General features: G+C 35.9%; 1 protein-coding gene across 2 annotated transcripts in view; it reads right to left on the reverse strand.

The window, feature by feature from the left end:
- The window catches only part of LOC129719474 (feline leukemia virus subgroup C receptor-related protein 2), a 168,975-nt gene that overhangs the window by 122,797 nt on the left and 30,239 nt on the right, over positions 1-15,939 (reverse strand). For both annotated transcript variants that reach the window (XR_008727218.1, XM_055670832.1), the window contains exon 2: positions 5,683-6,651. Coding sequence is in view for 1 of the 2 variants with exons in the window: in XM_055670832.1 (XP_055526807.1) it covers positions 5,683-5,821 (139 nt within the window). In the remaining variant the exon portion in view is untranslated. The remainder of the gene's footprint in view (positions 1-5,682; positions 6,652-15,939) is intronic.

The raw sequence follows: 15,939 nt of genomic DNA on the forward strand, positions 1-15,939 counted from the left end.
TAACTTTTTTGGTTTTCAAAATAAATAGATTTTTCAGAATTGGGGTTTTTCAAGATATTGAATTCATAATATACCTATCTTCAAGCTAAAAATTAAAACTCATTAAACCTGTCTGTATGATTCTTTTGAAGACTTATTATGTATAGAAAAATACTAATAAATATTATTTCTTTTATTTATATTTTCAATTTTCTATGTTTTTTTTTGAAGAACAAAATTACACCAAACAAACCGTCCAAAAAAAATTTCTTCACAAAATTTGAGCTATTAATATTTCTATAACTCCATGATCCAACAACCATCAAATTTTAGCGCTTACCTTTTGTAAATTTTACGGGCAAAAACATGTTTTTTTTAAATAAATTTGAAAAAAAAAAAAAATATATATATATATATATATATATATATATATATATATATATATATATATATATATATATATATATATATATATATATATATATATATATATATATATATATATATATATATATATAAATTCTATTTTTATATTTTTTCTTTAAATTTTTAGAGTGTGTACTTTTTTCGGAAGTAAAAAACTACTATTTTCAATTCTGCCGGAGACGTCATACCAATCAAACAAACCGTCCTGGCACTAAAATTATTTTGGTTCATTAACACCATTTTCAAACAGGTTTACTTTTTTCAAAAATACGTCTTGTTAAAATATATTACTAGAAAAGCTTCAACCAAATCGAAAATGGTCGATTAACATCGATGTCTTATGTGGCTTGAAGTTGCTATACTGAATAAATATTCCCTTTGTAGTGTCGAGGCAATTGGGTCTTGAAGTAAAACAACAAGCAGTTTTACCCCTTGTATAGTGGGCGACTTTACCCCCAGTGGAACATTTTCATATTTGACCGAAAAAGTAGTCAAAATTACAAGATTACTCACGGCCTTCGATATTTCCGAAAGAAGATAGATTCAGGCAAGCGATTAAACGTATTTTCACGAACAAAACAATTGATGTTTAGACTGCAAAACCTTAAGTCCCGTTGCCGCAAAACAATAGCGCATTGACTGGTTGCCAGCTGAGAGGTTGTTTTTATTTATTTCTGCGACCGTTCGCGCACTATCAAAACAGAAAAACGTGCAAAATGTTATGTAATTATACTGTAATAGACACGTTGAAGAAATTTTTCAATTATTTTATAACTTGGTAGTAAAACTACGGTGGGCGGTCTTACCCCGCAGGGCGGTCTTACCCTGTTTACCCCTAGTCTAAAGCTAACATCAAATAGCTTTAAATACCGAATGCAGAACATCGACGCAACAAAGTTCGATTGTAAAAATTAAAACATTTGTACCTTATTTAAAAGACCTTGTACAACTAGTGACGTGGTTACAGCAACAATCACATTTCGATGCTGAATAGTTAAATCATCATGTTTCCAATAAGAACTATCAAGCACAGTAGAGAATTCAAATAAGAAAGCAACTGTTCTAAAAGAACTTCAAGGTTCCCCGGGCAGGAGAGCATAACAAAATCATACCTCTTCAATAACATATTTAGCTATGAGGACTTATCGTGTTATTCGAAAGATATTCACGTTTCAAACATGCATTTGAAAGTATCATAAAATTTTGATATCATATCTCGCTATGCTCATTAAAGATGAGATATTTGAGTTGATTTAAAATATCTCATTAAAAGTAAGTTTTTTAGGTGAAAATTATTCGTTATTGATTATAAAATTTCTATGCACATTTAAATAAAAAAAAATAATTTATATTATTTACAAGTCATGAAAAACTTTCTTCTACAAAGCTGTTACATATGATGAAGCGTTTATTCAAACGTTATCAAAAATTCGAGTGACCTAAATTGTTGATGATTTTGAAGATGTTTTTTTCAAATGTATAGAGAAATGAAGAGGAATAGGAACAAATAAGTTTTGAACAATGATCCCTTTATGTTATTGATTAGTATCCTATTCTATTTGATTGAAAAATCATTTCATAAGACCTGAATAGTTAATTTGAAATATTGAACTTAATATTTTTAAACCAAAAGAGTTCATATTCAATTCTGTTTAACATCTCCGAAGGCATTGGGCATAATATTGGAACCATCCTAATTCTGCGGCAAAGATCAAAGTTTAAAGGATTCGTGATAAGAAACTCATAAAGTTTGTTAGTACACTTAGAAAAAATAAAAATAAAATGAAAATAACAGTTTTTTGTCCATTTTGTCCAAAAAACCAATATCTCATACACGATGGCTTCTTGAATAGTTGTGACTTTGGAAGACTTTCATATTATTAGCTAACGAACAACTTTGTAGAAGAAACCACCCTTCTAAATTGAAAAAATAAAGACAAAAAAATTTAGTACTAATTTAGTACACGTTTAGTGCAAATTTTTTCATACAAAAATATTCCTTGATTATTCTAATAAACATTGCCGAAATCACTATCTCAAAAAACCAACACGATCCGGAGTTATTATTTTTGTTCCGCTAGATTGCATTCCTGGACCACTGTGCAGTGACGACAGCGATCAACAATTTATTTCAAGAAAATAGTTTTAATTATTTTCCTAAATAAATATTATTGGACCAAATTAAAAAATCTATCTAATGGAACGGTCCTCCTAAATTATTAGGAAAGAGTTAAGTGTTCGGAACGGAAAAAAGTTAAAACAAGTTAAAAAGTTGATTTTCATTATTGTTTCAAGAGTGTTCTTTTACTCAGCAAAAATATGACAATTCCTTTTCCACAATGAACGAATTGTTGGTTTCTCAAATCAATTTTTTTGTCGTACTACTAATACTCTGAATATGAAATACCGAAGCAGTAATTTACGTCCACTTTTGTTAATACTATACCACATTACGTAATAAAAATAATAAAATACAACTGTTTTTTATTATTTTTATTACTTTATACTGAGAATTTTGTTTTTTTTTTTTTACAACAGCAACTTTTTTTTTGAGGAAAGGCTCAACTTTTTTGTTTCTTTTCAACCAAATGTTAAACAAGCCATCATTGGTATTGAAAATGAGAGGGAAGTAGTAATTTTTTAAACGAGATTTTGTTGAAAATTTAAAACCTTTAAGGAGGATTAAAACTAACGATGTCACAATGCTCTTTCCGATAACCCCGGTGATAGAAGCAATATATCTTTTAGAAGATTGGCTTCTCTATCAACGATGTGACAATTATTAGAAAACAAAAATACGTAATTAGTTGAAGTTAACTCGACTTTGCATGAAAGACAATTATTTCTCATTTCAAGAGAGACTTTACAAACAAACAAACAGAGTACCTATGGGAAATCCGCTTCCATTTTTTTTCCATCGTACCTCGAGACCATCTGAGGATATTTAAATTACCTAACAACACATTATTCGCATACGGAACGTGTAATTTATACAGCCAAAATTTGTATTTAAAAAATATACAAGAATTAGTTCTTCAAAAAAAAACTAAGAATAATGCTTGCTCTATCTTGAGACAAGATTTAAATGTTTCCAAATGATTAGAATTTATATGGCTTTTTTGGCGAATTTAGTTCAAAATTGTTATTCACCTCCACATAAAAAAAATCAATTTATATTTTTTACAAGTCTTGGAAAACTGTCTTCTAGAAAGCTGTTACATATGATGAAGCATTTATTCAAACGTTATCGAAAATTCGAGTGACCAAAGTTGTTGATGAAAGTTGTATCATCTACAAAGAGAGAATGTCCTACAATGTGCGCCTGGATGGTTGTAATTTTACTGGATTTTTTTCGATTGATGTTGATTCAAAGATTTTTTTACGTCGAACGGTATTTAATGTATTCGTAAGACAGCTAGTGTATTCAACTTCTTTTTTGCACAACATTTTAAATAGATTCAATGTACTACAAACTACCCCACGGATGTGAATTTGACTAAAGCAGTAACTCCATCTCCATGTCTGTCAGCAACACTCAACAGCGTAATCAATCGTCTTGCGTTGACTAAAATTGGGAGAAGATAAAACCTAGCAAAAGAAAAAAAATACTTACAAAACAGGCGTGGCGTCGCACAATATCAAGATGGACTATATAAGAGCTTCCTTTTACTAAAACAAATCATTTTACTTTTGGATGGTCGGGTAGCAAACATAACATTGAGTGCTTCATTTTTCTTCATAATATTACTACAAAACTCTAGATCCAAGTATCCTCCTACATTTAGTTTCCTGATTAATAATTGTGCACTGAATTCAATATTTTTGACGTAGGACTACGACTTTGTTTTCTATACCAGATTACATTTTATGAAATTGAAAATGAAACTGGCAAATGTTGCGTCAGATGTCAAACGATTATAGCGAGCGAACGACTTAATGCATCTTAGTCATTTATATGTGTTTAACAATTTTTTTATATAATGTTCAATATTGTTGCTTTCCTGCTTAATGGAGGAAAAAGGTGAAATACATTTACCTCGCTATTGGCTTGCTTCCCGAGCACGGATAACAATAACATGGACGAAATAAATTCCACTGCCTACATATTTTGACTCAACAAAGTGTTTTGGTTTGTTCCTCTTTCTCCAAGCTGTGTGGCCACGCCTTAATGGCCAAAATCAACGCTGAACTCGATACAAAAGATTGCGTGTAGAAAATTCAGCTTCAGGCTAGTTTGTCACACAACAACGAGTGGAGTATAGTAATCTACAGATAGATCAACAACGCGCAATAGTTTTAGGTATAAAGAGGATCACCTTACGAGGAGAAATACGGTAATTTTAAGTGGTCTCGGTTTAGTCAAAGGTCCTGTATCCTCGCGTACGTTTTATTGTTCCGGTGTTACATTATCAAACTAAATAAGTTCGAATCACATTATGAATATCGTGGCGGATGTAATAAACTTGTAGGTGCGGCACTTGTTCTGAAGACCCCGACATTCGAATATAGCGCATCGTTTACCAAAACGAACCCTGCTGTATACCTTTCCCTTTCTCCAACATCCCAGTGATTTCTCGTGGAAGTGCAGAGGTGTTCTCGGCTTCCAATAAAGCGAGTATCACGTCAACATATTCCTATACAAACTCCTTCTTTGACCTGCATTCGGATGCGGCCGGCGCTGGTATTGCCTAATATAAAGATTTAGGTCACCTGTTTTTACACATTGAGGATGCATGTTGGTCCCAAACATCATCTGTTGGTTCTTTGTGTAATTACAGCTGATCTGGCAATAACGGAGTAGCAACCGCGGGCGGTCAATCATGCTCATGCTCATGCTCATGCTCGAAAATTATTCGTTATTGATTATTTATGGTATATCAGTTATGCATTCTGTGTTCAATAAGTTGAAAATATCTATATCGGTCATTTTCGTGATTTTTAATGCAAATTCTTGGTTTGTTATTGAAATATCAAGCTTTGTTATTCATATAGTCTTGGAGGAACAATATTTTGGTATTATTTTTTGTTATTTTATCAACTATGTAAACCTTATTAAGATCAAAATGAGGTGTATTTCCAATATCTGGTTGTGATATTATAATGATATTTTCTCCTGCCCGGGTCTTTATGTTTGATATCAAGCCAACGAATGGGTCTATAAATTTTCCATCTTAATGCAATGGTTTATCAAACCGCTAAATTAACAACTTCCCCAAGATGAGACCCAACCTTATTCAATATTTCGTGATTCCCGCGCTAGGGGGAAAGCGAACTCACCTGGGGCCAACGTGGGCTTGTCTAGCGTAGCGCTGGATCCATTGGTGGACGGTTTGATCAGATCGGAGGATTTGCTGCCTGGCATGTAGGCATCCGCCACCACCGTCACTTCCGGTACGTTCGAGTGCTTCAGGTCCATGCTTCGGGTGCTGCCTGCGGTTTTCGGTTGCTCCAAGGGTCTATATTGTCAAACAGATCCCACCCCCGGGGGCTGGGGCTTTATGTTTCAGATTTTCTCGCCTGTTACTGATTGCGTGGAGCGCCTCTTTTGGCTTTCAGTTATATACAAAATATATTCGTGAGCAAGGTAGAATCTATTTACTATAAGGTACCATCATTATTGTCATTTTTCTACTATTCTATTCTATACGAAGTCGGGCGTGTGCAAAATAGTTTTCCGTTGATTATGTTTTCCCCGCTGCATTTATATCCACGCTGTGTGTATTTTCATTTTCAAGGCTCGTTTATTGTTCTGAAAATAGAGCAATAATCGATTTCAACCGCATCATTAGGATGGATACTCTTGGCCGCTTCTCTTCTGTCGCTTTCCCGTTCCAATTTCGAGTTCGTTATATATTAATATAATACTAAGAACTATTGGTTTATCACTTTATGGCGCTGCCAGATTCGGTAGCACACCGAACAGGTGATGCTTCGAAAGAGCAAGAGAGCTTCCTTCCTGCTTTGTGCCGGTTAAATTGATTTCCTCCTAACGGGTTGAAATTGGAAATGCTTGTAGGAAAAGAAAATACTACAGCCAACGGCAGATATGCTAGCGTTTTTCTTTCTCCAGCAACTAGCGAAGATCTTCTCGAACCTTTGGGTGGTGGCGGATGGCGGGTAACACCCGGGGAATACGATGCTACCGGTGTGTTTATCCGGAAGCTACGATAGCATTCCTGTAACGGCTGGGCCCTTCGAGTGACTTCGATGCACCGAATGACGAAGTTTTAATGAGTTGTCTAAGAGCTGAAAGTAGAACGGAACGAAATGGAAAATTTATTACCCTTGTGCTTTCCCGGGAAGCTCAAGAACAATGTCTCCGAAGAAAGTGCTACGCATTCAAACATTGATTTTATTGAGTTTGAGGATAAACTTTCTGTTTGTTCGGAATAGTGTGTGCCGATTATTGCGTCAATCGTTGAGGGAATTTATTTTGTTGGATGTTGCTTAAACTATAATTTTTCTTCTAACGGTAGAAGAGTTTGTTTTTAACTATCGCAAATTATTCTAGTATAGTTGAGAAGATTAGTCGACGATTTGCCCTAACGACCGCTTGATCAACCTGCAATTCCATTAGCACACTTTTATTCCTTACCACTCTCTGTAACTGTACACCACCGAGAAAGTTTTTATTTACCTCGAATCCAACTTGTAGAAGCAATGATTGCATTGGTAACAAAATAGCATACTTTGTCAAGCGACAAGTTGAAAAGGAACACATTCACCGTCGAAGATGCTGTATTCATTCTACAGGATGCGATGAATGAGCTCGAGTCCTTTTTCAAGAAACACAATAAGAGGTTGTTGGATAATGAGGTAACTTCGTTCACAGGAATTTCATTGTTGCTTTTTTGTAAAGACTTTGGAATTCGATGAACTTTCACCGAAGTATGATATTTTATTTTTCACTGTTTGTTGGATAATTAAATATCATTAGATTGTCATTAGAATTGGATTGCTGGAATTCGATTTCACTTGATTGAGGATAACGAAAACTGTGACTCCATTGTTGTTTGCTTCAAGAGTAATACCCAACATTAATTTTCAACCGTAACACAAGAACTATACAAATGAAGTTCATGGCAGGGAGAGAAATAAACCTCCGCACCTGCATGCACAAATTCGAGCGAAAGTTGACTAATAGCGTCGTTTATTTAGCCATTTGTTCACGGAAATCTAGTCTTCACACCGTTGGCTCTCAGCAGAAGCACCACAGCGGGAAATGATTACATTACGTTATGTATATCACATTTACGAGCTTTTCATGATTGAGAAGAAAAAAGCACAGGAGAAGTTCAAGGTTTACACTTTTTCCGTACCACTAGAGTTGTTTATCTGTTCACCACACCACAAGTAGTCTTTCTCCGGTGAAGGAGAGCTGAGCCCGGAACCAAGAGTAGAATTAATCGACACTAAAATATCACCAGACACCAAGCGCCAATTAGTGAAACCGCTGGACTTGGATGCTGCACACGGCCGATAGGAAAACACAATTTTCTCGATTTCAGTAATCGCACATTCTCCATGATAATTGCCTATACCCGACGTAACTTGGAATGCCGAATAAGTTCTCAACTTTGCCCATTTATTACGTATACTTTCTCCAACAGACGTCATAAAATATCATAAGCCGAGTCGAGTAATTGTCCTCTCGTGGGGAAAATTTACGGCGGTTTCGCGGGCGCTTTTGCAAGCGCGCATCCTTTCAAACGTGAACTAGAGAACACTCGAGCGTACCTTTTCAAATTCCTGGCACGTCTCGGTCGTCGCAATTCTAGTACAAGGTTAAAATATGATAGCATATCACTGAAATTTAAACATTATGCAAACAGCAGCAAATTAAGGGTGGTGATTGATGCGAATGCATGATTCATGACCAGATGCGGCCCCGGAAGGGCGCGGTTCAAGCCACACGAAAGACACGAAATCCAATTCAATTCGGAATTCCTTTGCCGATAGAGTGCGTCTGAAACCGTAAATCTTTTCTGCATTCCCCGTGTGAGATTGATGATCCATGAGATAGGTAGTATTTTCTTTCCATTATGGTAAACACGGAAACGGAAAATACGTGCACTAAGGTAATGCGATCTAGACGCGAGCTTAGTTTGGTTATAATCCTTTCTAGCATGGATTTTCTTGTTCGCTTCCAGCCAAAATACCAGGACTCGCTCTATCTAACGAAAACTCGGTCAATTTATTCTCGCAGACTAAAGCCACGATGGATAATCTAATTGAACGAATAACAGTGATATTCTATTTCCAACCTGAGAAGACCCTGAGGCAAACATGACACAGCGCTTTTCTCACTGCTCTAGTGGCTCCAACAATAAGGAAGTATGTAGGATATGTCAACCCATATTGATAATACGTCGAACTATGGCGTACGTAGCATTGTAAGTAATGAAAGAACTCCCCAGTTAACGTATGTTTTGTTATTATTCGCTGACAATGGTATTATGTTTCTTGGCAACAACTGAAACTTTTTTGTCCTGAAAGATGTAGGTATATAAAAATATCTCTCAAAATTGGCTGTGTATAGTAATCGTAATATGAGAAGCAGCTGTTAGTTTCGCTCCCCTTCAGTATGATGCAATTGTGACGATGTTTTTTTATTTAGGTTGTATAAGCTGAATTTGCGCTGAATAAAATTACAGAGACGGCAAGAGATGGCGATAAATTTTGTCGTGATAGAGGGCATTCAAGGGGTGAACAAACGAACTTTAAAACCGGCATTTAAAACTGAGTTCTGATTTAAGTAGTAGTGCATGATGGAGCGCCTTCTGAAATAAATATTTTCGTATGACATGATATGATATGATATGATTATTAAATGACATGATATCAAAATTAGGATTGAATCCACTCCAAATCTAAAAAAATGGAATTCAGTGAAGATAACGTTGAATGAAAACGATGGCGAACATATTTTATTGAAATATTGAGCAATTTGAATAATCATCTAGTAACTTGGGAAAAAATGGTTTAAACGATAACTTATCAAAAAAACTTCGAATCTTTTTGTTTGAAAAATAGTTAAAATGAAAATTGAAAATAGTAAAAATTTGGAATTTTTTTCTTCAGCTGTCAAAAAAAGGTGGATAAACTTAAAGAAAAACTAACATACCTTCTTTGTTAGATTTCGCGTGTGTCGACACAGTCGACCGCTAGTTCTTGTCACTGATTCGCGAAAAGTTCCCATTCAAATCGCGTGGAATATTTGAGGGCTACGCCCCGAGATCTCTTTCACTACATATAAACCAGAGCGTAGTGAGGGACAAATTTAAGAGTTGCACTTTTTCGTTGACCGAGACGACGAGGAAGAAGCATGACCGGGCAGCCGCCGCTTTACTTTGTATTGCTGTAATGAATCCATTTTGCATCACAATGCGATGAAGAAAACCCTTCCTTTTCGCCGCTGAAACAGTTGTTCACAGGCTAAAAAACGACGCTCAACGTCCCTTGGCTTCAAATCATAAGAAACCCGACTTCCTTGTTTTTGGATCATATCCAAAGCATGCAATCGATTGTAGATTGCTTGGTGGGAAACTTCTTATACCTAAGCAAGCTGTTTCTGCATTTGGCATGGTTCATAATCGCGCAATTTTTCCAATACACCTTCTTCGAAAGTTTTTAACCTTCCTTTACGCGGACGGTCGTCAACACTAAAATTACCGTCTGGAAAGTGACATAACCAATTACGGTGCGTTGCTTTACTTAGAGAAGCATCTTCGTAAATGGTTTTTTTAACTCTCGACGCGGCGAAACACCTCCGTTTTCTTTGAATGAAATGAGAAAAGCCAGCAATTGACGAATATTTGGCACAAAATCAGACATTTTCACACAACTAAAAGTTGTTGACACCACATTCTAATCAATATAGTGTCAAAGCAGCTTTGTCTGCCATGTGTCTTAGTTTGGATTCTCTCAATTTTTTTTCTCACTCCATCCATTGACAAAAAGGTTAGTCTAAGACCGTTGTTATGTTTTAAACTGCTATTCTTCTTTAGTAAGTGTTCAAATTTCATCTATTATTTCTATCATATTTTCATACTGTCCATATAATCAGGAAAGGGGACGTCCACATTCTACGTGGACACAAAAATCATCATTTTAGACCCCCCCCCCCTCCCCCAAATGAACAAGCGTGAATACGAGAGAGACGATGATTTCGCCCCCCCCTCTCTCTCCTTGTCCACATGGAAATTTTTTTTACAAATAAGTGTTAAAACGTTTATTTCTGTGGTTTATTGAGTGATAATAGTTTCAAAATCAGCGCAAAGCGAGTTAGACCAGAAGAGCCATTAATGAAACGAATTCCATCAAAATTCAGCCTCAGAGGGCTGAGAAACATATCGAAAGAACAGAAAAGGACAAAACAGAACCAGCGAAGCAAAAAAAAAACTTGAACAGAAGTACAAAATATATATAACTTCAGTTTTAGGAAAACCCAAGAAAAAAGGAAAATTGAGCTCAAAATTACCTTATGTCAAAAAAGGGCCGAGAACTACAATAGAAAATTTATTCCAAATTAATGTCAAAAGATTTTTAAATGTCTCAAAAAAGTAAAAAAATAGTGCAAAAGTTTATGCTATATAGAAGGTAAGAACGCAAATAACTAAAGATCTATTATATCGACATATAGCGCCGCTCATCGATGCAATAGCACCGAAACTGCCGAGTTGACAGAATGCGCGTTAACAACCTCTGCTGTTGGTCATTTCGAGCCACATAATAAATCAGTTATTTTTGGGCCTTCAGCTCTAAAACCAACTCATGTTAGTATCTAATAACTTAAAAAATCAACCAGAAACCGGAAGAAATTGAAATAATAAAAACTCTAGTAAATTTCTCTTCGAACATCTGAAAACACTCAAAAAAGGGTTAATTAAACAGACAAAATAAAAAAAATACGATCATAGATAGGCTAAGAATTGTAAGAAACAGAAAAAAACATCTAAAATTATGCTGAAAACTTTTTTAACATAGATATTCCGAACTAACGAAAAAGACTTGGAAACGCTTCTGGAATTAAGAGAAAAAACAAAAAACAAAAAATAAAAATATGATCTTAAATTTGGTTCAAATTATTACAGTAATTTTATCGAGCGGAGATGACCAAAAAAATTGTTTAAGTTGTAGATTTATCATTGATTGGCTGTCTATCTTTCATGTAGCTTCCAACTTAAAGAAACTATTTATTTGTATTAGTTTATTTTGTGTTTCCTCTTATTTTAATTCTTTAATTTAATTTGTACTGTTAAGCCATGCCAGCAAATTGCGCTTGAAGACTACTAAGTTTGTAATTGATTAGATTGAAGACGGTAACGAGTTCCAATGAACAATGCCTCTAACAAAAAGTGCTGAGCCATAGTCACAGGTTCTATGACGCGGTACAGAAAAGATTCTTGTTCGGAGATTTCTTACAGGCGCACTATGGGGAAGAACCCAGAAAAGTCGCGACAAAACTCAAAAGAACGAAATTCAGTTTTCATGCCTCATTTTATTTTCTACTTGCAGTAAACATGTTATCGACTGGAAATCATGATAATTTACTTTGAAAAATAATTTAGAAAATGTGCTATAATATTGTGAAAGTGAGGATTTACAAGGCTTGTAAAATGAAAGAAAACATTTTTAACAGATATTTTCCAGTTGTTACTAACTTTTTACTCTATAGTCTGTACCGGGAAAGCTCAGTAGCAAGAGACCCTGTGACGATGGTCCCAGGATCGGCTTACTACTGGGTAATCAGCGGGGCTTCGCGATCAACGGTGCGGACTACTTTCACCTTGCTATTTGGGCTATTGTATTCTGATTTATATTTAAAATGCACTTAATTATGTAAAGGAAACTATTTTATTGAAAAGAACCTTTTTTGAACGAGAATATTGAGTGATTTATTAATATTTTCTATTGTGAGTGTGTTTGTGTGTGGGTGTGGGGATGGCTGATGATCGGTACGTACCGCTGCTTAAGATGACGCTGTTGCTGCTCGGTGTGGGCGACGCTGCTGCCGTTGCGGTGGCGTCTGCTTCGTTGCTGCTGAGGGTTGACGCTGCTGTGGTTATCGACGAAGGCGGGGAGCGGGGAGGTAGCCAACTCAAACGTAGTCTGCTGGTGTTTCTCTCTGGTCTTCCCTCGTTGACGTAGATCGACAGGCCCAGGACGATACCGGAGTGACCGTGCCGAGAGGGGTAAGTCCTCCTTTGCGGTGATGGCTCTAAGCCAGAGGACTGTCGCTGGTCCTTTACGGGTTAGACGTAGCGTGCATCCAGGGCTCGCTAGGCCGGTCGTGTGCTGCTTTAACCGTATGCCACGGTCTAAACTACGTTCACTTGGCCAATTACGGGCCGCAACAACTCCTGTTGCCACTGACAACTCGTATAAGAACTCTTCTAATTTTCTAGATTTCAACGTTAAGCACACGACTACCAGATACTATCTGATGATGGCTGGCAATTTGGGCTAGCAAAAAGGCTCTTCGCGCTCTTTTTTCCGCCAATCTTTTTCGATGGATGCGCGATATTTCGCGCCTCAATCAATTTGACACCCATCTGTATAACAGCTTTCCTCCTCCTCAACAAATCTGTCATACTGGATGGGTGCTGCCCATTTTACCACCCACTTGTACCCACTGTGTGATGTTTATATTGTTCAGTGTGCTTACAATTTCTGGTATTTCTACTTATTTTATTTTGACTAACCCTACTAACCTATACCATTTACATACCAATACATTTTACTAACCCTACTAATGATAACCCTTAAATATTAACGTGAAAGTATGACTAAACATTTAAGCACAAATCAAAATCATAATGGATTCTGTAACCGACGGTTACACAGTAGAGCATGCAAATACTTAGAAATTAATTAGCTAACTCATATGATTTTCATAGAATAGAGTATAAACTAAAAGGTAATGTGATATTAAGACAGTTTTTTTGAAAATAGGTTCGAAGGAGGCATCGTATGTAAAACAGGTTTTTTTTGTAATTTTTCCTCATTTTCGGCAATATGAAAAACATAAAGTTCTACGTTGTTCTGCTATGACACTATTATTGTACTAAAATACAAGGTATTGGCTAGTACTAAACCAAAAATCAGCTGCTACTAGTTGCGACTTACCGAGTAATTCGAATTTTCGCAACAATTGTTTTCATGTCAATTAATGTAAAAAATCGTTAATCAGCAGGGTCCGTATCGATGTTTTTCTACAATAGGCTTTGCTAAATGTCGTTGTATGCAACACGACCATAATCGTGTTCGGGTATGAAGACCCCTCAGAAATAATTATTAGTACTAGGAAACAGTTTGTTATTGGATGAACAGTGTCTTAAACAAAAGTAAGCATTTAGTAACTATGCCAAATGGAATAAAATATAACAAGAGGAGCTCTTAGAAAGGGAACATGACCAACTGATCTTTAATTGAACAATGTTTTTATTTGAAACATTTTATCTCAAACAATAACATTAAAATTATATCTTATATTCTTTTTCGTATATGATAACACATCATAGGTTGACAAAAACTATACAAAGGCAACAACAAACTTCCAATAATTCATTTCATGATGACTCGAAAGCTCAAATCTGAAATTGAGACATATGTACTTTAGGCCCAGTTATAATTCATTACTGAAATTTTGGGTGTATGAAAAATGAAAATATGTTCGACAACTTTATGTCAATTGATGATATCTACAAAATGAATTTGCTCACCCTGAAAATATAATTGTGGAGGTGTGAGTAAAGCTTAGGAAAACAGTGTAGCTTTAGTTTTCTGAGAGTTAACAAATAGAAGGTTTGTATTCGACCATAACGATATTTTGTTCAAGTCGTGGTTTATTTTTATAGCAACATCATTGATGTCATAGTTATGATTAGTACAAAAGTAAACCTGAACGTCATCCGCGAACAAATGAATCGAGCAATAATCTAGGCTAGTAGACAAGTCATTAATGTAATGCGAAAATAAAAGTGGACCAAGGACGGATCCTTGTGGGACGCCAGATAAAATTGACTGAAAGGAAGACAGAACATGATTACAGAAAACAGCTTGGTATCTTTCCGTAAGGTATGACCTAATTAACTTGATTGCCGTTGTAGAGAAATCAAATGAAGATGATAGCTTATTTAAGAGTTTACTATGGGAAACACGATCAAACGCCTTCGCAAAATCTATCAAAAGTAGAATAGCGATCCCCTTTCTATCTACCGCCTGTGCAATGTCATTATGAACCTTAAGTAATGCACTTTCAGTACTATGATGTTTCCGGAACCCTGACTGAAAAGGACTGAGCAAACCCGTTTCTTGAATGTGATCCGTAATTTGTGCTTTGATCAATTTTTCAAATGCTTTAGATAGCGCGCTAAGAAGAATAAAGGGTCTAAAATTTGCGATGTCGGATACATCATTTTTCTTCTTTAAAGGAATTACTTTCTCTAACTTCCACTCCCTGGGATACTTTGAAGTGCACAGGGTAGTGTTAAACAAGTGATTAATAACTGGCAAGATCCAAGGCAACCAGGGGCGACTCGTCCATAGGTGCAACCTGTGCATTGCACACGGGGACGCCAGGCAAAAAATATATTTCAGGCGCAAATTTATATCAACATTTTGTTGGTTTTCAGTGTCACTTTCAAATAGTAACGACTAGAATGGCTTGCGTGATTACGCGGACATGATTGTGATTACTTTCCCAAATTGCGATTTTCAGAATTTGTAGTTGAACAGGCAGATTCAAAAGCCACGAGTCGCCCCTGAAGGCAACATTATTCTAATAAACGCGATTGGAATATTATCCGATCCTCACGCATTTGACTTGATTGAAAAAAAATGCATTCATGACTTCGTCGACAGTAACGACTCGAAAACCAAATCTATTGAAGTCGTTTGTTGGTAGTAAGGGGGATTGATCCGCGCAAAAACTGGAAATAAAATACATATTGATTTCTTGTGCGGTATACTCAACATTCTCAGTTTCATCATTCTTAGTCACACCAAGCTTTCTTATATTGTTCCACAGCTGTTTACAGTGAACAACTGTCCTGAATTTACTTTTGTCATACTCCTGTTTAGCCCTTTTGATCAAGTCATTAACAACATTCCGGACACGTTTGTATGGGGTCAAATCTTCAGTAAGTTTCGTATGCTTCCATTTTCTATAAGCCAGATTTCTATTGATGATTGCTATTTCTATATCACTGGTAAACCACGGATTTGATTTTGCCCTACTTGCTCTCAATGGTATAAAATTGTTGTGTAAATAACACAGATGAGTGTTGAGCAGTTGAGTTATAATATCAGGATCATTAATACTCAACGCTTCATTTCAATTTATAGTTTGGCAGGCTTCATTAAGTGCAGCAATATCGAAATTGAAATAGTCACGATAAAATGTTGCCTGCGTACGAGTTTCAGGCAGTACATCCAACGAACAGAACAGTAAGTCATGGTTAGATACACCAGGTAGAGAAATTTGATCCTGCCTAGATATTACGTGCGGGGAATCAGAAATGATCAAATCAA

Source organism: Wyeomyia smithii, chromosome 2 (genome assembly GCF_029784165.1).
Source record: "Wyeomyia smithii strain HCP4-BCI-WySm-NY-G18 chromosome 2, ASM2978416v1, whole genome shotgun sequence".
NCBI classification, from domain to species: Eukaryota; Metazoa; Arthropoda; class Insecta; order Diptera; family Culicidae; genus Wyeomyia; species Wyeomyia smithii.